Here is a 20,668-nt window from a genome sequence, read left to right on the forward strand (position 1 = left end):
CTCTAGCCTAAGAAATCCTGCCATGTCACTGACTCACACTCCCAACTTTGGAGGCTCCGAGTCCCTCCATCCCAGCAAAGTCTGTCTCCGGGCCACCAGGGAGGCAAAGGCCAAAACGTCGGCCCATCTTCCGACACTCTAACTATTGCCATCTCTGGACTCGGAGTCACCCTCCCTTCCAGAACCTCTGACGTGACATCTGAAAATCCCTGCCAGAATCCCCTCAGCCACGGACACGCCCAAAACATATGTACATGGTTCACAGGACTTCACCCACACCTCCCACATCTGTCCTCAACCTCCTCAAAAAACCTGCTCATCCGGGCCACAGTCATATGAATCCTGTGGACCACCTTAAACTGGATCAGGCGAGGATGTATTCACTCTCCTCAGGGCCTTCTCCCATAACTCAGCTTCCAGCTTCCAACTCTTCCTCCCACTTCCTCTTTACCTCTCCGATTGGGACTCCTTCCCACTCCATCAGTTCCTTATAGATTTCCGAGACCGTCCCCTCCCCAACCCCTGTTTTAGACATCACCTTTTCCTGTAGTCCCCTTAGAGGAAGGCGAGGGAAGCTTGAAACCTGCCTCGGGACAAAAACCCGTACCTGCAGGTACCAAAATCCGTTCCCACCCAGCAACTCAAACTCCTCCTCTAGCTCCTCCAAGCTCAGGAAACCCTCCTCAATGAAGAGATCCCAAATCTCTCAATCCCAGCCAGCTGCCACCTCCTAAAGCCCCCGTCCATCCCCCCGGAGCGAACCTGTGATTATCACAAATTGGTGACCACACCGACTCCCCCTCCAGTCTCATATGCTGCCTCCACTGCCCCCACACACTCGGGGCTGCCACTGCCACTGGGCTTGTGGAGTACCGAGCCGGCAAGAATGGCAGAGGTGCCATTAACGAAGCCTTCAGACTCGTGCCTTGCAAGATGCTGCCTCCACTCGCTCCCACACCGACCCCTCCCCCCACTACCCATTTCCTAACCATCAAGATATTGGACGCCCAGTAGTAATTAATAAGGTTCGGAAGGGCCAAGCTCCCCTCCCCGCGCCACGCTCAAGAAGGACCTTCTTCACACTCTGGGCTTTCCAGGCCTATATAAAACCCGAAATCTTCCCAAAAAATGACTTGGGGATGAAGATTGGAAGACACTGAAACACGAACAGCAGTCTTGGGAGCACTGACATTTTCACAGTCTGTATTCTCCCCGCAATGACAGCGGTAGCATGTCCCGCCTACGGAAGTCCCCTTTCGTTTGTTCAATCATCCTGCCAAATTTAGTTTATGAAGCTGACCCCAGTCCCTTGCCACCTGAATCCCCAGGTACCTAAAACTCCTTCCCACCACTTTGAACGGCATCTCCCTCAGTCCTCTCCTGCCCCCTTGCCTGAATTGCAAAGACCTCACTCTTGCCCATATTCAGCTTGTAATCTGAGAACCGACCAATTCCTCCAGTATCCCCATAATTCTTGCAAATCCCCCCCAACGGGTCTGTCATGTAAAGGAGCAGATCATCTGCGTAGAGCAAAACCCTATGTTTCTCCCCCCCCCCCCCTCACTTTCCCCCGCCAAATGCTCGATGCTCTCAGCACCATTGCCAAAGGCTCTATGGCCAGGGCAAACAGTAGTGGGGAGAGTGGGCCTCATCCCCTGCACAGACTAAAATACTCTGATCAAACCCGGTTGGTCCTTACATTTGCAACCGGTGCCTGATATAGCAACATAGCAACTGGATCCAATCTACAAATCCTTGTCCGAACCCAAACTTTCCCAGGACATCCCACAAGTACTGCCACTCCACTCGATCAAAGGCTTTTTCTGCCTTGAATGCAAGGGAAATCGATACCTGCGATAACGTCGGGGGGGGAGCTCCTTCGACTCGTTGAAATCTTGTACCACTAGCACCACAGCCCCGAAAACTTTTTATAAAACTCAACCGGGTATCCGTCAGGCCCTGTGGCCTTACCCGATTGCATCGCCCCTAGCCTGTCCATAACCTCCCCAAGCCCAATTGGGGCTCCCAACTCCTCCACCAACTCCTCATCGATCCTTGGGAACTCCAGCTCTTCCAGAAATCGCTTCATACCCTCTTCCCCGCTTGGGGGCTCTGATTTATACAATCCACTGTGAAATTCCCGAAACACATCATTCACCCCCGCCGGATCCAGAATGACCTCGCCGCCGCCCCCCCCCCCCCCCCCCCCCGCCGCCCCCCCCTCTTGTATCTCTTACTTTCCCCATCTCTCTTGCCGCCTCCTGTTTCCTCAGCTGATGCGGCAGCATCCTGCTTGCTTTTTTCCCATATTCATACACCGCACCCTTTACCCTCCTCAGCTGTCCCTCAACATTACCTGTGGACAGGAACCCAAATTCCAGCTGCAGTCTCTGACGCTCCTTCAAAAGCCCGACATCCGGAGACTCCGCGTACCTCCTGTCCACCTGTAGGTTTTCGCCTACCAGTCTGTCCATCTCCGCCCACTCAGCCTCCTCCTTATGGGCCCGAATTGAGATAAGTTTCCCCCCCTTAATAACCGCTTTCAATGCCTCTCAAACCAGCCCAGCCGAAACCTCACGTGTCATTGATCTTTATATAACCCCAAATGACTTCCCTCACCCGCTCACACGCCCCCTCCTCCCCTAACAGCACCACATCTAACCTCCATTGTGGGCGCTGGGCCTTTCCTTTGCTAACTTGCAGGCCACCCAGTGCGGGGCATGGTCTGACATCACAATTGCTGAATATTCAGCATCTACCACATCAGCCAGCGGCATTTTGTCCAACACATAAAAGCCTATCCGGGAATGCACCTTGTCTACATGGGAGTAGAATGAAAACTCCTTACTCTTCAGCCTCCCAAATCTCCACGGATCCCCATGCGCTCCATGAATCCCCGAAGCTCCTTTGCCATAGCTGATACTTTCCCAGACCTCGAACTCGACCAATCCAGCCTTGCATCCAGGACCGTGATGAAATCTCCCTCAATAATTCATACCCACGATCCGAATGTTCTGCCTCCGAGAACGGTTCTCCAAGTCGTCCACTTCTCCAGCAGTCTCTTCTGCTGGTCACGCAGCAGCCCAATCTCTGCTGCCATCGAGGTGGTCTGTTCCTCGAACCTCTGGATCGTCTGTCCCTGGGCCTCCAGTCTCATCTTCACGCGGTCAACCACCGCCTTGATCGAGTCCCTTGCCCGGGCCAGGTCCTCCGCACTTGTCTTCCGCCGTTGGGTGAACTTCTCATTAAGGAAGCTCACCAACTGGTCCACCGACCACTGAGCCGACGGGATCACACCCTGTTCATCCACCATCTCCACGAGCGTTGTCCGTTCCTCATTCACCGCCGCCACCTGGTTCGTTACTCTGAGTACTTCTGGGCCACAGCTCCATAAACTAGGGGTCACTTTCTTCTGCTCTTAACGTCTACACCTTTTTCCTACAAAATTCCTGTGACAAACCGGCGTAAAGGCCACAAAAAGACTAACATGAGCGGGAGCTGCCAAATGTGCGATCACTCACTCCATGGTCGCTACCGGAAGTCCAAGAGACCAATCATTTACTACTGTGATGAGAAATTACTTCACTCAAAGGGTTCTGAATCTTCGGAATATTCTGCCACTGACGGTTGTGGATGCTCCAATGCTCCCTTTAAAGCTGGGAATGACAGATTTTTGTTCTTGCAAGGAATTAAAGGGTATGGTTTGCTAGTGGGGAAAATTGAATTGAAGCACAAAATCAGCCATGATCATAGTGAATGGTGGAACAGGCTTGATGGGGCATCTGGTCTGCACCTGTTCCTATTCCTTGTGTTCATAGAATCATAGAATTTACAATGCAGAAGGAGGTCACCCGGCCCATTGAGTCTACACCAGGCCTCGGAAAGAGCACCCCATCCAATCCCACGCCTCTACCCCATCCCCGCAACCAAGTTGGGGCTGGTTTAGCACAGGGCTAAATCACTGACTTTGAAAGCAGACCAAGGCAGGCTAGCAGCACGGTTCAATTCCCGTACCAGCCTCCCCGAACAGGTGCCGGAATGTGGCGACTAGGGACTTTTCACAGTAACTTCATTTGAAACCTACTTGTGACAATTTTCATTCATTTCATTTTCAGTAACCCCACCCAACCTTTTTTTGGGCACTAAGGGCAATTTAGCACCTAACTTGTACATCTTTGGACTGTGGGAGGAAACCAACGGAGAGCGTGCAGACTCCGCACAGACAGTGACCCAAGCCAGGAAACGAATCTGGGACCCTGGAGCTGTGAAGCACCGGTGCTAACCACTGTGCCACCCTATCATATATATATGTTCTTAATATATTTTCTGTGTCATCTTCGTTCATTTGACAGATTTGTACTGAGCCATAGACATTGAGAACTAGATAAAGTTTGGCTTTATTTTTAAGTATAAGATCCTTTAGACCTATAGGGAGGGCAGGTTAGCCTGGCTGACGGTTGAACCAAAATCTCAGAAGTAAAAGGACCATAACCAAATGCCATGTCATCCAATTTTGCTTTCTTCCCATTTGCAGCAGTAATATGTGTCTCATTCTCTAGTTGTTGATATAAACATTTATTTAGTGAATGCTGTCTAAATAACGGTGCCAGCAATTGCTGAAATCAGTTGACTTAACGAGAACTTCTTTTCCGCACTCGTCGCTGCTGGAAACCGCATAAAAGCTTTGGTGTAATTTTAAGAACTTTAAGCCTCAAGAGGCGTAACTGATGAGTTTTTAACAGCAATCTGAGTAATGACTGAACAACTGACCTGACCCTGGAAAACAAGGTAGAAGGTTGCTAAATGTCTCATGATTTTAAATTCGATTGTTCAAAAAAAATTTAAATTTAAGCTTTTGTTTCATGATATTTCTATTTTGACCTTCACTCCATTGCATTTCCCAGTTTTTATTTTGCTCTGCATACATTTTTTAAGTCATTTCCTGGTTGGCTGTCTCAAAATACTTTCATCTGATTGGCTGCATGACAACAGCTTAATGACATCATGCAGTCAATGCTGGAATCCCCATTAAACAACACTACAATCAGGGTGGCATGGTGATGCAGTGGTTAGCACTGCTGCCTACGGCGCTGAGGACCCCGGTTCGATCCCAGAGTTTGCACATTCTCCCCATGTCTGCGCGGGTTTAACAACCCAAAAATGTTCAGGTTAGATGGATTGGCCATGATAAAATTGCTCCTTAATTGGAAAGAAATAATTGGGTACTCTAAATTTATTTTAAGAAAACTTTTTAAAATAATTTTTAAAAACACTACAATCACTTCACAAAAGGCAGCACGGTAGCACAAGTGATTAGCACTGTGGCTTCACAGCGCCAGGGCCCCAGGTTCGATTCCCCGCTGGGTCACTGTCTGTGCGGAGTTTGCACGTTCTCCCCGTGTGTGCGTGGGTTTTCTCCGGGTGCTCCGGTTTCCTCCCACAGTCCAAAGACGTGCAGGTTAGGTGGATTGGCCATGCTAAATTACCCGTAGTGTCCATAAGGGTTGGGAGGGGTTATTGGGTTGCGGGGAAAAGGTGGAAGTGAGGGATTAATGTGGGTCGGTGCAGACTCGATGGGCCGAATGGCCTCCTTCTGCACTGTATGTTCTATGTAATCTATGTAAGAGGAAAACTTCTCGTCAAGATTGCTCTCTTAACGAGGCTTTCTTGAAATAATTTCTTTAGAATGTAGGAACAGGAGTAGACCATTTGGCCCATCGAACCTGCTCCGCCATTTGATTTGGATTTGTTTATTGTCACATGTACCAAGGTACAGTGAAAAGTATTGTTCTGCGTGCAACTGAGACAGATCATTCCGTATATGAAAAATACATAGGGCAAACATAAAAGCACAATGTAAAGACATAGACACGGGCATCGGGTGAAGCATACAGGAGTGTAATATTACTCCGTGGAGAAGATGGCTTTCGTCATGGCTGATCAGCTATCTCAGTGCCACTCTCCACATCCCTTGACGTCTATGGTCCCGGAAATCTATCAATTTCTGTCTTGAACATGCTCAATGATTGAACTTCCATCGCTGCTGGGGTGGATAATTCCAAAGATTCACCACTGAGTGAAAAAATCCTACCTATCTCAGTCTCAAATGGCCTGCCCCACATCTTGAGATTATATCCCTGGGTTTAGACTCATCAGGGGAAACATTTAATCTACATCAGACCACTCATGCCTTTAAGAATTTTGTAAGTTTCAATGACATCACCCCTTATTCTTCAAAGCTCTAGGGAATACAGACCCAGTCTCTTCAATTTCCTCATGATACAATTCCACCATTCCAGGGATTAATCTGATGAACCTCCTTTGCACTCCTTCTATGTCAAGTATATACTTTCTTAGATAAGGGACCAAAGTGTGCACCAAATTCTAGGCGAGGTCTCAACAAGGCTGTATATAACTGCAGCAAAACATCCTTATTCTGGTACTCAAAATCCCCTTGCGATGAAGGGCAACATGCCATTTGTCTTCTTAATTGTTTGCTGCATCTGCATGCTAGCTTTTAGTAAGTCATGAGCGAGGACGCACAAGTCCTTTGGTCATCACGACTTCCCAACCTCTCACCATTTAAGAAATATTCTGCCTTTCTGTTTTTTCTACCAAATGGATAACTTCACTTGGTTAGGTGGGTTAACAGGGATAGAGTGGGGAGGGCCTTAATAGGGTGCTCTTTCAGAGGGTCGGTGCATACTTGTTGGGCTGAATGGCCTCCTTTTGCACTACAAGGATTCTATAGATTCACACTTGTTCACATATTCTGCCATGTTATAGCTCAGTGTTTTTCAAACTTTTTTTCGAGTGACCCACATTTACAGAACGGCCGACGCCACAGTCATAGACGATTCTCCATAATTACTTTTAGAAAGTCACACTCATTGTTGGCACTTCTGTATTATTGAATGTAAATTTGAAAATTGAGCTGCTGTTTCACCTTAAACGACAACTCGACCCTGACACATTGCTAAAGGGTGTAACTCAGGATTATTTGATTATTTTATTTCTTCACACCCATTGTTAGCATTTGGGAAATTGCATGCAAGCGCTGGAAAGATTAACAGGATCAATATTGCAGTTTTAACAACTTCATGTTCACGCGTACTGTCATGGGAATGTTACTTTCAGAAATGTTTGTCTTCTCAAGTGGCTGCAGTGATGTCAGTGTGTGGGTGGAGCTGGGCTCTGGCTTTGCTTTTTACTTTAGTTTTGAGCTGGAAGCTGTTTTTGGCTCCGAGTTTCAGTTTAGTTTTCAGTATAGGTGGGGGGGGGGGGCAGGTAGTATTGAGGAGGTGGGGAGGCTGCAGAAAGATTTAGACAGTTTAGGAGAGTGGTCCAAGAAATGGCTGATGAAATTCAACGTGGGCAAGTGCGAGGTCTTGCACTTTGGAAAAAAGAATAGAGGCATGGAATATTTTCTAAACGGTGACAAAATTCATAATGCTGAAGTGCAAAGGGACTTGGGAGTCCTAGTCCAGGATTCTCTAAAGGTAAACTTGCAGGTTGAGTCCGTAATCAAGAAAGCAAATGCAATGTTGTCATTTATCTCAAGAGGCTTGGAATATAAAAGCAGGGATGTACTTCTGAACCTTTATAAAGCACTAGTTAAGCCCCATTTAGAATACTGTGAGCAATTCTGGGCCCCACACCTCAGGAAGGACATACTGGCACTGGAGCGGGTCCAGCAGAGATTCACACGGATGATCCCAGGAATGGTAGGCCTAACATACGATGAACATCTGAGGATCCTGGGGTTATATTCATTGGAGTTTAGGAGGTTGAGGGGAGATCTAATAGAAACTTACAAGATAATGAATGGCTTAGATAGGGTGGACGTAGGGAAGTTGTTTCCTTTAGCAGGGGAGACTAGGACCCGGGGGCACAGCCTTAGAATAAAAGGGAGTCATTTTAGAACAGAGATGAGGAAAAATTTCTTCAGCCAGAGAGTGGTGGGTCTGTGGAATTCATTGCCACAGAGGGCGGTGGAGGCCAGGACGTTGAGTGTCTTTAAGTCAAAAGTTGATAAATTCTTGATTTCTCGAGGAATTGAGGGCTATGGAGAGAGAGAGAGAGAGAGCGGGTAAATGGAGTTGAAATCAGCCATGGTTGAATGGTGGAGTGGACTCGATGGGCCGAATGGCCTTACTTCCGCTCCTATGTCTTATGGTCTTATGGAGAGCTGCAATCAAACCAAGGAGGTGTATGTTGGTCTCTCTGCATGCCAAAAAATGTCTCCAGATCACTTGATGATTTCAAAGTAATACCTGTTACTGTAAGGAATGCAAACCTCCTGACTTTGTTAAAAAGGGTCTTTTGACTTATGGATGTTGTTGGGAAAGTCACTAAGGGTTACTTATAGAGTACTGTATCTTTTGCGGGGGTATCAGTTTTGGTAGTTGATAGGATGTTTACTGTGTGTTTATAAAACGTTAACTGGATTCATAAAATAAACATTGTTTTGGTTTTAAAATACTTTAGATCTCTGTTGCATCACACCTGTAAAGTGGGCCCTTGTGCTCCACATAACCAAAATCTATTAAAAGTTGTGGGTCAGGTAAACTCCATGATATACTTTGGTGTTCTCTAAACCCTGACCCATAATAGTTTAAAACCTAACACGACCTCGGATAGGAAATTAAACTCAAAACTTCAACTTCAGAAACAAGATCCCGAACTGTTGAAAGAAAATCAAGGTCAGACAGAATGTCAGTGGATGCCTGTCAGTACTGTTTCCCAGGTAATTATGTAACAGTTTGAAAGCATGCTTAAAAAAAAACTATGCTGGGCACAGCTCAGCTGACCAACATGCAAAACGTGCAGTCACATTCCATTCCATATATTTGCAACATTTTACTGGTTCCTGTTTACATGAATGCAGTTTAGTTGCCAGCTAATGCCATCTTTGGCGAACAATTCAAGCCCTGATAAAGGTAGATGCAAAAGTACTTGCTGTAGAGGAACTGATTCAGATGATGGAGTCCATGTAGCCACACAGCTGAGACGGATGCTTGGGGAAGAGTACCTGGGAAGAGGGGGTGGATAGCGGCGGGGGATGTGACGAAAAAAAGAAGCATCCTTGAAGGACAAGGCCCCGGTGTGGAGAGGCCATTCGGAAGTGGAAGGAATGGACATGGGGGCATGTCGGGCTGGAGGAGGCTGTATGTTTAACTTAACTGAGAGAATGATAAAAGACACATGGGGTTTGTTAGTGATACACTGAACTCGAGAAATAATACCACACTGAACTCGAGAAATAATACAGATCCTGACGCTGAACACAGTAGCAGGATATGCCACCCAAAAAGAATTTTACAGGTCTCTGACTGCAAACTGCCCAACTATACTCTGGCCCGGGGAGGCAAGTAAGTCCACGGCACCAACTTCTGCATCAGCGTCGTGCGGTCATGCACTACTGCAGTGAGAATTTGTCTGAAGAGAAAACGGTAAACATGGTCAGCCGATATTTGGGGATCATTTTGGTGACCCATTCTACACCATCCGGTGACCCATCCGGGGGTCACGACCCCCACTTTGAAAATCGCTGCTCATTCATCTAGCCTGTCCAGGTTCTCTTGAAGCCTCATTGCATCCTCCTCATAATTTGCATTTCCACACAGTTTAGCATCATCAGCAAATTTAGAAATATTACAATTGGTCCCCCCATCCAAATCATATATATGGATTGTGAACAGCTGTGAACCTAGCACTGATCCTTGCATTATCCCATTAGTAACAGTTTGCCATCCTGAGAATGATCTGTCTATTCCTCTTCTCTGCTTTCTGAATGATAACCAATTCTCATTCCATGTTTCCCCCAATCCCATCTGCACTAATTTTATTTACTAACGTCTGGCATGGGACCTTATCAAAAATCATCTGAAGATACAAATATACCACATCCACTGGTTTCCTTTATCTCTGCTCAAGTAACATCCTCAAAAAACTCTGTTCATTTGGCAAACATGATTTTCCTTTCATAAATCCAAGTTGACTGTCCAGTTTTACCATTCTTTCAAACGTCTAGTTTTCAAATCCTTTATAATAGATTCTAACATTTTCCCTACTATTGCCATCAAACTAACAGGCATATAGCTTTCCATTCTCCCTCTTCCTTTTTAAATAGTGGAATTACATTCTCTACTTTCCAGCATGCAAGAACCTTACCAAAATCTGAAGAATTTTGAAAGATAACTACCGATACATCCACTATCTCTAATGCCACCTCCTTCAACACTCTGGAATGAAGTTCATCTGGTCTGGGGAAATTTATCAACTTTCAACCCAGTTGACTTTTCAAGTAAAACCTCTTTACTAATACTAATTTATTTTAGTTCCTCAGTTTCACGAGTCCCTTGGGTATCTAGCATTCCTAGTAGATTTTCTGTAGCTTCCTCCGTGAAGACAAATACAAAGGAACAGTTTAGTTTTTCTACCATTTTCCTGTTCTCCACTATAAATGTTCCTGTGCCCACCTGTAATTGACCCAGATTTGTCTTAGCTAATCTTTTTATTTTTAACATATCTAATGAAGCTTTTACAGTTTACATTTATGATCCCTGCTAGTTTGCATTCATATTCTATTTTCCCTTTGATAGGTTCTAAATTGCACAGGCTTACCCCTTTTTTCTGGCATCCATATAAGCCATTTCCTTTAATGTAATGCAACCTTTAACTTATTTCATTAGCCACAACTGATTTACCTTTCCCTTTGGGTGTTTGTGCCTTAAAGGAATGTATATCTGTTGTAGACTGTGTAGTATTTCTTTAAATACTCTCCATTGCTTGTCTATTGTCAAATCTTTTAATGTATTTTTCCAATCCACCATCGTCAGCTTACTCCCCACATGTTCATAATTTCCTTTCTTCAGATTTAAAACCCTAGTTTCAGAATAAACTAAATGCATTCAAACTTGATGCAAAATTTTATCATATTAGGGTCACTATTTCCCCAAAATGCCTTTACAGCAAGATTATTAATTAGCCCTTTCTCATTGCATGACACCAAATCCAAAATAACCCGATCCCTAGTTGACTCCTCAACATACTGCTCCAGAAATCCATCTTGGATGAACTCCAGGAATTCCTCCTCCATAGTATTAATGCTGATTTGGTAATCCAGTCTAGTGAATTCACCCATGTTACATGCATTTTTAATTTCCTGGTTTATGGGGTACCCAATATTTCCATTACAGTTTGGTGGCCTATAAACAACTCGCACAATGTTTGCTGCCCCTTGCTATTTCGTAGCTCCACCCAAACTGATTCCACATCTTGATCCTCTCTTACCAATGTACTTTTTCCTTATTAAGGCTGCTACCACCTTTTTCTTTTTGCTTATCTCTCCTAAATGCCAAATATCCTTTGATATTTAGTTCCCAATTTTGGTCACCCAATCTTTGCCACTGCCTGAGGTCATTTGTTTGCCATTAACTACAATATCCAGACCATGGTTCTGACATCTACAGCAGGGTGGTTAGATTATTCCGTTTTTGATTTTGGAATGATCTGAACAGGAGATTACGGTTAAAGTAACTTTCGTGAAAGTTAACAACGAATAGAATTGAATTTCTGTTGTCTGACATGCTCTATGAATAGGAGGTGCTGGATCATCAAAAATGCTGGTTAATTAAGAGGCAAGACAAGTTGAACATTTTCATCTAGTCATAAAACACTTGGGTGATCTCGCAGTGATTCAGCTGTTTGCGTCCCGTGAGAGATGCGGGAGCACACAAATCAAGTGAGTGTTGCCGTGTGCTGCAGAACAGGGCTGCACGGTAGCATTGTGGATAGCACAATTGCTTCACAGCTCCAGGATCCCAGGTTCGATTCCCGGCTTGGGTGACTGTCTGTGCGGAGTCTGTACATTCTCCCCGTGTGTGCGTGGGTTTCCTCCGCTCCGGTTTCCTCCCACAGTCCAAAGATGTGCGGGTTAGGTGGATTGGCCATGCTAAATTGCCCATAGTGTCCAAAATTGTCCTTCGTGTTGGATGGGGTTATGGGGATAGGGTGGAGGTGTGGACCTTGGGTGAGGTGCTCTTTCTAAGAGCCGGTGTAGACTCGATGGGCCGAATGGCCTCCTGTACTGTAAACTCTATGAAACTGTGGAGGCTGAAATGGACAGAGAGTAGGCCACTGGTACCAGCTAAGAACTATCCATGGGTTTCACACTAATTATCATTTGCAACAGTGGGACTGACAGGGAGTGGTGAACATAACCACTCAGCAACAAGTGAACATAACCACTCAGCCAGGGATGAGCAATGACAGTCATCTGCATTCAAAACAAAATTCCAGTTGTTACAGTGCCCAGTAACTGAAACTTTACTGTTTCTGAAATATAGAATATAAATTTATATTCAGTGTATATATATACATACACAAGGGCAACACAGTGGAGGTGGTTAGCATTGCTGCCTCACGGCGCCGAGGTCCCAAGTTCGATCCCGGCTCTGGGTTACTGTCCGTGTGAAGTTTGCACTTCCTCCCCGTGTGTGCGTGGGTTTCACCCCCATAACCAAAAGATGTTCAGGGTAGGTGGATTAGCCACGCTAAATTGGAAAAAATGAATTGGGTGCTCTAAATTTTTTTTAAATATTCAGTATATATATTCATGTATGTATGCTTTTATATCATTCACCCTATCTGGAAATCTGATATTTACATGATGTGCATTACTATTTCTCTTTTACAGGTGTGTTGCCCTTTGCAGCCTCGGCATTTGGCTCTGTGAAGAATTGGTACATGGTACTCACCATCCTCAAATTAAAGATGCTCTAAATGTAATCTGTGTAACCTTAAAGGTAAAAAATATTTCCATGGTGATTTTTTACATTTCAGTCCTGCTTTTTAAAATGCATATAACAATTTTTAAAAGAAAATTGTTAATGTATTTACAGTTCCCAAACAAAGCAGTTGCTCAAGTGGCTTGTGATATCTTGCATTTATTGATCAATTATGTGGACAAACTTCAGAATTATCCTCCAGATTCTCCCAAAAAAATCATTGAGGTAAGATGCATTTATTTATTCTGCTCATTGAAAATACTCCTACCTGTAATCATTTATCCAATGAAGACTGGAGTCAGTATGGTGTAATGTAACCAGTTAAAGTTTATTTGTGAATGTAGACTTGCATTGAGTGACTAGATGCTGGTTAGCTTACCAGTGAATAGTAATTCAGATTTCTATAGAACATAGTAAAGTATCACAAGGCGCTTCACAAGAGAATAAGCAGGCACAAAGCTAAAAAAGGAGCTATTAGAAAGGAAAGTTAACACTAGGCCAGAGGCAGGTTTTATAAGCGTTTTTGAGAAAGAGGGAAAGGTGATGAGGCAGCGATTTATGGAGGTAATTCCAGAGTTTATGGCCTACAGTCCTGAAGGCACAGCTGCCATTGCTGGATAAAGGGAGTGAAGCATACATAAAAGACTAGAATTCTTGAATGTTGATGATTAAGTGTTGGCGGCAGAAAGATTCTTTTTTGACAAATGACAGTGCACCATATTAATTTTAAAATGGATCTATGATGTCTAATAATAATCGCTTATTGTCACAAGTAGGCTTCAATGAAGTTACTGTGAGAAGCCCCTAGTCCCACATTCCGGCGCCTGTTCGGGGAGGCGCGGTACGGGAATTGAAACCGCGCTGCTGGCCTTGTTCTGCATTACAAGCCAGCTGTTTAGCCCACTGTGCTACACCAGCCCCTAAATATCAGCAGTGTTCTGATGGGATATGTTTTATTTTACGAACTTGTCAAGTAGGTGCTATCCTGCTATTGTTAGCCAGAATTTAGTGTCCTTGGCTGCCCCTAGGTATTAAAATGAGCTTTGAAGTTGAAATTGGAAGAATAGATTGAGAACTACAAGAGAGGAATGCAACAAATAATTGTAAATCTAAACTGTGGAAACTTGACAATATAAAGTATAAAATAGTTGGTTACAAGAAAAAGAAGATTGGAATATATAGGCTAAATAAAAACTTGAGCCGCATCCCATATGAATCATTTTCCTCATTTAAATCTACTATCCGAACCATTTATTGATTGCTCCCTCAACTGCTAGTTTAACTTCTCCTTAAATGCTTCCAAACCATTTGCTTCAACCACTCCCTGTGGTAGCATGTTCAACAGTCTCACCACTCGGGATGAAATCATTTGTTCAGAATTCAGTATTGGATTTCTTTGTTGCTATCTTATATTGATGATTTCTAGTTGAGCTCTTTCCCACAGGAGGAAACATTAATCTGTGTCCACTCTGTCAAAACATATCATAATTTGGCAGATCTCTCAGCTTTTTGTTCAAGAGAAAAGAGAACCAGCATGTTCTTGTATCATCATTGTGAATGTTCCCTGCTGCCTCTCCAGTATCTTTGTATCCATTTGATAATATGATGACTAGTACTTCACACCGTATTCTAGTGTAATCTAACCAAGGTTTGATGCAGGTTTAGCATAACCTCACTACTTTTCAGTTCTTTCCCTCTGGAAATAGGTTTAGTGCTCAGTTTGTTTTTTGTTATGGTTTTGCTAACCTGTGGTGCACTTTTTTGTGATTGATCTATTTGTCTTTTGGAATCCCTTTTTCCTCCACCTCATCTCGACTTGCTTTTTCCAAGCAATAAGTAACCTTCCCATGATTGAACATGCAAGAGGGCAGCATTGTGGCACACTGGTTAGCACTGCTGCCTCCACCAGGGACCCAGGCTCGATTCCAACCTCAGGTTACTGTCTGTGTGGAGCTTGCACATTCTCCCTGTGTCTGCATGATTTTCCTCCGGACGCTCTGGTTTCTTCCCACAGTCCAAAGATGTGCAGGTTGGCAGGATTGGCTATGTTAATTTCCCCTTAGTGTCCAAAAATTGGGTGGGGCTACAGGGATAAGGTGCAGGACTGGGCCTGGGTGGGGTGTTATTTTGAAGAGTTGTTATCGACTCAATGGATCAAATGGCCTCATTCTGCACTGGGATTTTTTGATTTCTCCCTTTTGAAATCCATGCTGACTATAAATTGTAACTTGCTGTTTTTATTTATTTATTTTTTTAAATATATTTTATTCAAAATTTTCAAAATTTCGTGGCCAAACATAACAGTACATAGTTTTTCTTTTGAACAACAACAAAGCAATATAAATAACCGTGGCCAATTTTAAACAAATAAATAAATAATATATAAACAAAAAACAAAAACAAAACCAAGTGGCAACTGCCTTATCAAAAATAGTTACTCTCCAAAGATACAATCCAATATACATTACCTATAACAAGTGTCTACACATATACAATGACATCCCTGAGAGTCCGTCCGGTTCCTCCCCCCCTCCCCCCTGGGTTGCTGCTGTTGTCTTCTACTTTTCCGTTCCCTCTGTCTTTCTGTGAGGTAGTCGACGAACGGTTGCCACCGCCTGGTGAGCCACTGAGCCGAACCTCTTAATACGAACTTGATCCGTTCTAACTTTATAAACCCTGCCATGTCGTTTATCCAGGTTTCCACACCCGGGGGTTTGGCTTCCTTCCACATTAACAATATCCTGCGCCGGGCTACTAGGGACGCAAAGGCCAAAACATCAGCCTCTCTCGCCTCCTGCACTCCCGGCTCTTCTGCAACCCCAAATATAGCCAACCCCCAGCTTGGTTCGACCCGGACCCCCACCACCTTCGAAAGCACCTTTGCCACCCCCACCCAGAACCCCTGTAGTGCTGGGCATGACCAGAACATGTGGGTGTGATTCGCTGGGCTTCTCGAGCATCTCCCACACCTATCCTCTACCCCAAAAAAATCTACTGAGCCGTGCTCCAGTCAAATGCGCCCTGTGTAGAACCTTGAATTGTATTAGGCTTAGCCTGGCACACGGGGACGATGAGTTTACCCTACGTAGGGCGTCTGCCCACAGCCCCTCCTCAATCTCCTCCCCCAGCTCCTCTTCCCATTTCCCTTTCAGCTCATCTACCATGATCTCCCCCTCGTCCCTCATTTCCCTATATATGTCCGACACCTTACCATCCCCCACCCATGTCTCTGAGATCACTCTATCCTGCACCTCCTGCGTCGGGAGCTGCGGAAATTCCCTCACCTGTTGCCTCGCGAAAGCCCTCGGTTGCATATACCGAAATGCATTCCCTTGGGGCAACCCATATTTTTCCGCCAGCGCACCCAGACTCTCAAACGTCCCATCCACGAACAGATCTCTCAATTGTACTACCCCAGCTCTTTGCCATGCTCCAAATCCCCCATCCATTCTCCCCGGAACAAACCTATGGTTATTTCTTATCGAGGACCGTGCCGAGGCTCCCGTCTTTCCCCTATGCCATCTCCACTGCCCCCAAATTTTCAATTTAGCCACCACCACCGGGCTTGTGGTGTATTTCTTCGGTGAGAACGGCAACGGTGCCGTCACCATTGCTTGTAGGCTAGTCCCCCTGCAGGATGCCCTCTCCAATCTCTTCCACGCCGCTCCCTCCCCTTCTCCCATCCACTTACACACCATTGAAACATTGGCGGCCCAGTAATAGTCGTTTAGGCTCGGTAGTGCCAACCCCCCCTCCTGTCCCTGCTACGCTGCAAAAATCCCCTCCTCACTCTCTGGGTCTTCCCGGCCCACACAAAACTCATAATACTCTTCTCGATTCTCTTGAAAAAAGCCTTTGTGACCACCACCAGGAGGCACTGAAACACAAAAAGGAATCTCGGGAGGACCACCATTTTAACCGCCTGCACCCTCCCTGCCAGTGACAGGGATACCATGTCCCATCTCTTGAAGTCCTCCTCCATTTGTTCCACCAACTGCATTAAATTAAGCCTGTGTAATGTACCCCAATTCTTGGCTATCTGGATCCCCAAGTACCGGAAGTCCCTTGTTACCTTCCTCAACGGTAAATCCTCTATTTCCCTGCTCTGCTCCCCTGGATGCACCACGAACAACTCACTTTTCCCCATGTTCAATTTATACCCTGAAAAATCCCCAAACTCCCCAAGTATTCGCATTATCTCTGGGATCCCCTCCGCCGGGTCCGCCACATACAACAACAAATCATCCGCCTACAGAGATACCCGGTGTTCTTCTCCTCCCCTGAGTACTCCCCTCCACTTCCTGGAACCCCTCAATGCTATGGCCAGGGGCTCAATCGCCAGTGCAAACAATATCGGGGACAGAGGACATCCCTGCCTCGTCCCTCTATGGAGCCGAAAATAATCAGACCCCCGTCCATTCGTGACCACGCTCGCCATCGGGGCCCTATACAGCAACTGTACCCATCTGATATACCCATCTCCAAAGCCAAATCTCCTCAGCAGCTCCCACAAATAATCCCACTCCACTCTATCAAATGCTTTCTCGGCATCCATCGCCACCACTATCTCCGCTTCCCCCTCTGGTGGGGGCATCATCATTACCCCTAGCAGCCTCCGTATATTTGTGTTCAGCTGTCTCCCCTTCACAAACCCAGTTTGGTCCTCATGAACCACCCCCAGGACACAATCCTCTATCCTCGTTGCCATTACTTTGGCCAGAATCTTAGCATCCACATTCAGGAGGGAAATGGGCCTATAGGACCCGCATTGCAGCGGGTCTTTTTCCTTCTTTAGGAGGAGCGATATCGATGCCTCTGACATAGTCGGGGACAGCTGCCCCCTTTCCCTGGCCTCATTAAAGGTTCTCATCAGTAGCGGGGCCTGCAAGTCCATATATTTCCTATAAAATTCCACTGGGAATCCGTCTGGTCCCGGGGCCTTCCCCGCCTGCATACTTCCAATCCCTTTCACTACTTCCTCCGTCTCAATCTGTGCTCCCAGTCCCGCCCTCTCCTGCTCCTCCACCTTAGGAAATTCCAGCTGATCCAGAAAGCACATCATTCTCTCCTTCCCTTCCAGGGGCTGAGCTTCATATAATCTTTCATAAAATGCCTTGAACACTCCATTCACTCTCTCCGCTCCCCGCTCCATCTCGCCCTCCTCATCTCTCACCCCCCCTATCTCCCTCGCTGCTCCCCTTTTCCTCAGTTGGTGGGCCAGCAACCTGCTCGCCTTCTCCCTATATTCGTACTGTACACCCTGTGCCTTCCCCCATTGTGCCTCTGCATTACCCGTAGTCAACAAGTCAAATTCTACATGTAGCCTTTGCCTTTCCCCGTACAGTCCCTCCTCCGGTGCCTCCGCATATTGTCTGTCCACCCTCAAAAGTTCTTTCAACAACCGCTCCCTTTCCCTACCCTCCTGCTTTCCTTTATGTGCCCTGATAGATATCAGCTCCCCTCTAACCACAGCCTTCAACGCCTCCCAGACCACTCCCACCTGAACATCCCCATTGTCATTGAGTTCCAAGTACCTTTCAATACGCCCCCTCACCCTTAAACACACCCCCTCATCTGCCAATAATCCCATGTCCATTCTCCAGGGTGGGTGCTGTTCTTTTTCCTCCCCTATCTCCAGGTCCACCCAATGTGGAGCGTGGTCCGAAATAGCTATAGCCGTGTACTCCGTCCCCGTCACCTTCGGGATCAGTGCCCTTCCCAAAACAAAAAAGTCTATCCGTGAATAGACTTTGTGGACAAAGGAGAAAAACGAAAACTCCTTACTCCTTGGTCTACTAAATCTCCAGGGGTCTACTCCTCCCACCTGCTCCATAAAGTCCTTGAGCACCCGAGCTGCAGTCGGCCTCCTTCCGGTCCTGGACCTCGATCTGTCCAGCCCTGGGTCCAGCACCGTATTAAAATCTCCACCCATTACCAACTTTCCCGCCTCTAGGTCCGGAATGCGTCCCAACATACGCCTCATAAAATTGGCATCATCCCAGTTTGGGGCATATACGTTCACTAAAACCACCGCCTCCCCTTGCAATCTGCCACTCACCATCACGTATCTGCCCCCACTATCCGCCACTATGGTCTTTGCCTCAAACATTACCCGCTTCCCCACTAATATAGCCACCCCCCTGTTTTTTGCGTCTAGCCCCGAATGAAACACCTGCCCCACCCATCCTTTTGCGAAGTCTGACCTGGTCTTTCAATTTCAGTTGCGTCTCCTGCAGCATAGCCACATCTGCCTTAAGTTTTTTTTAGGTGTGCGAGTACCCGTGCCCTCTTAATCGGTCCGTTCAGCCCTCTCACATTCCACATGATCAGCCGGGTTGGGGGGCTCTTTACCCGCCCCCCCCCCCCCCCCCCCCCGCCACCCCCCTTGTCCACTAGCCATCTCCTTTTTCAATCCAGCTCCTCACCCGGTTCCCACGTAGCCGTATCTCCCCCCAACGGCGCCCTCCCGCCCCGACCACCCCACCCCATACCAGCTCCCCCTTCTCCCCAGCAGCAGCAACCCAGTTATCCCCCCCCCCCCGCTAGATCCCTTTCTAGCGTAATTGCACCCCCCATGTTGCTCCCAGAAGTCAGCAAACTCTGGCCGACCTCTGCTTCCCCCCGTGACCTCGCCCCCCACTGTGCGAGGCCCCCTCCTTCCTGCTTCCCTGTTCCCGCCATGATTACCATAGCGCGGGAACAAAGCCCGCGCTTCCCATTTGGCCCCGCCCTCAATGGCCGGCGCCCCCAGCTCCTCATCCTCCCTCCCCCACGACATGGGGAAGAGAGAAAAGTTACAGGATCGCAGGATTAACAACTTGGGAAATCATCTCTTCCCCCATTTCCCCCCCCCCCTTCACCCCACGTAGTCACCCCACCACTTTGTCCCAAACGTTCTTTTTCTAGCCCGCTTATTCCAGATTCTCCTCGACAATATATGTCCACGCCTCTTCTGCCGTTTCAAAGTAGTGGTGTTTCCCTTGATGTGTGACCCACAGTCTTGCTGGCTGCAGCATTCCAAATTTAACCTTCCTTTTGTGCAGCACTGCCTTGGCCCGATTAAAGCTTGCCCTCCTTCTCGCCACCTCCGCACTCCAATCTTGATATACGCGGATCACCGCGTTCTCCCACCTACTGCTCCGGGTTTTCTTTGCCCATCTGAGGACCATCTCTCTGTCCTTATATCGGAGAAATCTCACCACTATGGCTCGAGGAATTTCTCCAGCCCTCGGTCTTTGCGCCATAACTCGATAAGCTCCCTCCACCTCCAACGGGCCCGTCGGAGCCTCCGATCCCATTAACGAGTGAAGCATCGTGCTCACATATGCCCCGACGTCCGCCCCTTCTGCACCTTCGGGAAGACCAAGAATCCTTAAATTCTTCCTCCTCGCATTATTCTCCAGCACCTCCAGCCTTTCCACACACCTTTTGTGTTGTGCCTCGTGCATCTCTGTCTTCACCACCAGGCCCTGTATTTCGTCCTCATTCTCAGCAGCCTTTGCCTTCACGACCCGAAGCTCCTGCTCCTGGGTCTTTTGCTCCTCCTTTAGCCCTTCAATCGCCTGTAATATCGGGGCCAACAACTCCTTCTTCATCTCCTTTTTAAGTTCTCCACGCAGCGCCGCAGGAACTCTTGTTGGTCAGGGCCCCATATTAAACTGCCTCCTTCCGACGCCATCTTGCTTTGTGCTTGCCTTCCTGGCCACTGCTCTAGAGGATCCACTGCAATCCGGCCACTTTCCTCTGGTTTACCGCACAGTGTTTTTAGCCGTTAAAATTGCCGTTGGGGCTCCTATTAAGAGTCCAAAAGTCCGTTCCACCGGGAGCTGCCGAAACGTGCGACTTAGCTGGTCATCGCCGTACCCGGAAGTCCGCTG

General features: G+C 46.8%; 1 protein-coding gene across 1 annotated transcript in view; it reads left to right on the forward strand.

Annotated features, from left to right (window-relative positions):
- The window catches only part of ralgapa1 (Ral GTPase activating protein catalytic subunit alpha 1), a 361,211-nt gene that overhangs the window by 173,206 nt on the left and 167,337 nt on the right, over positions 1–20,668 (forward strand). The window contains exons 29-30 of the mRNA XM_072494899.1: positions 12,701–12,809; positions 12,906–13,016. Of these exons, the coding sequence (XP_072351000.1) occupies positions 12,701–12,809; positions 12,906–13,016 (220 nt within the window). The remainder of the gene's footprint in view (positions 1–12,700; positions 12,810–12,905; positions 13,017–20,668) is intronic.

The sequence above is a fragment of the Scyliorhinus torazame genome, chromosome 2, assembly GCF_047496885.1.
Source record: "Scyliorhinus torazame isolate Kashiwa2021f chromosome 2, sScyTor2.1, whole genome shotgun sequence".
Lineage (NCBI taxonomy): Eukaryota > Metazoa > Chordata > Chondrichthyes > Carcharhiniformes > Scyliorhinidae > Scyliorhinus > Scyliorhinus torazame.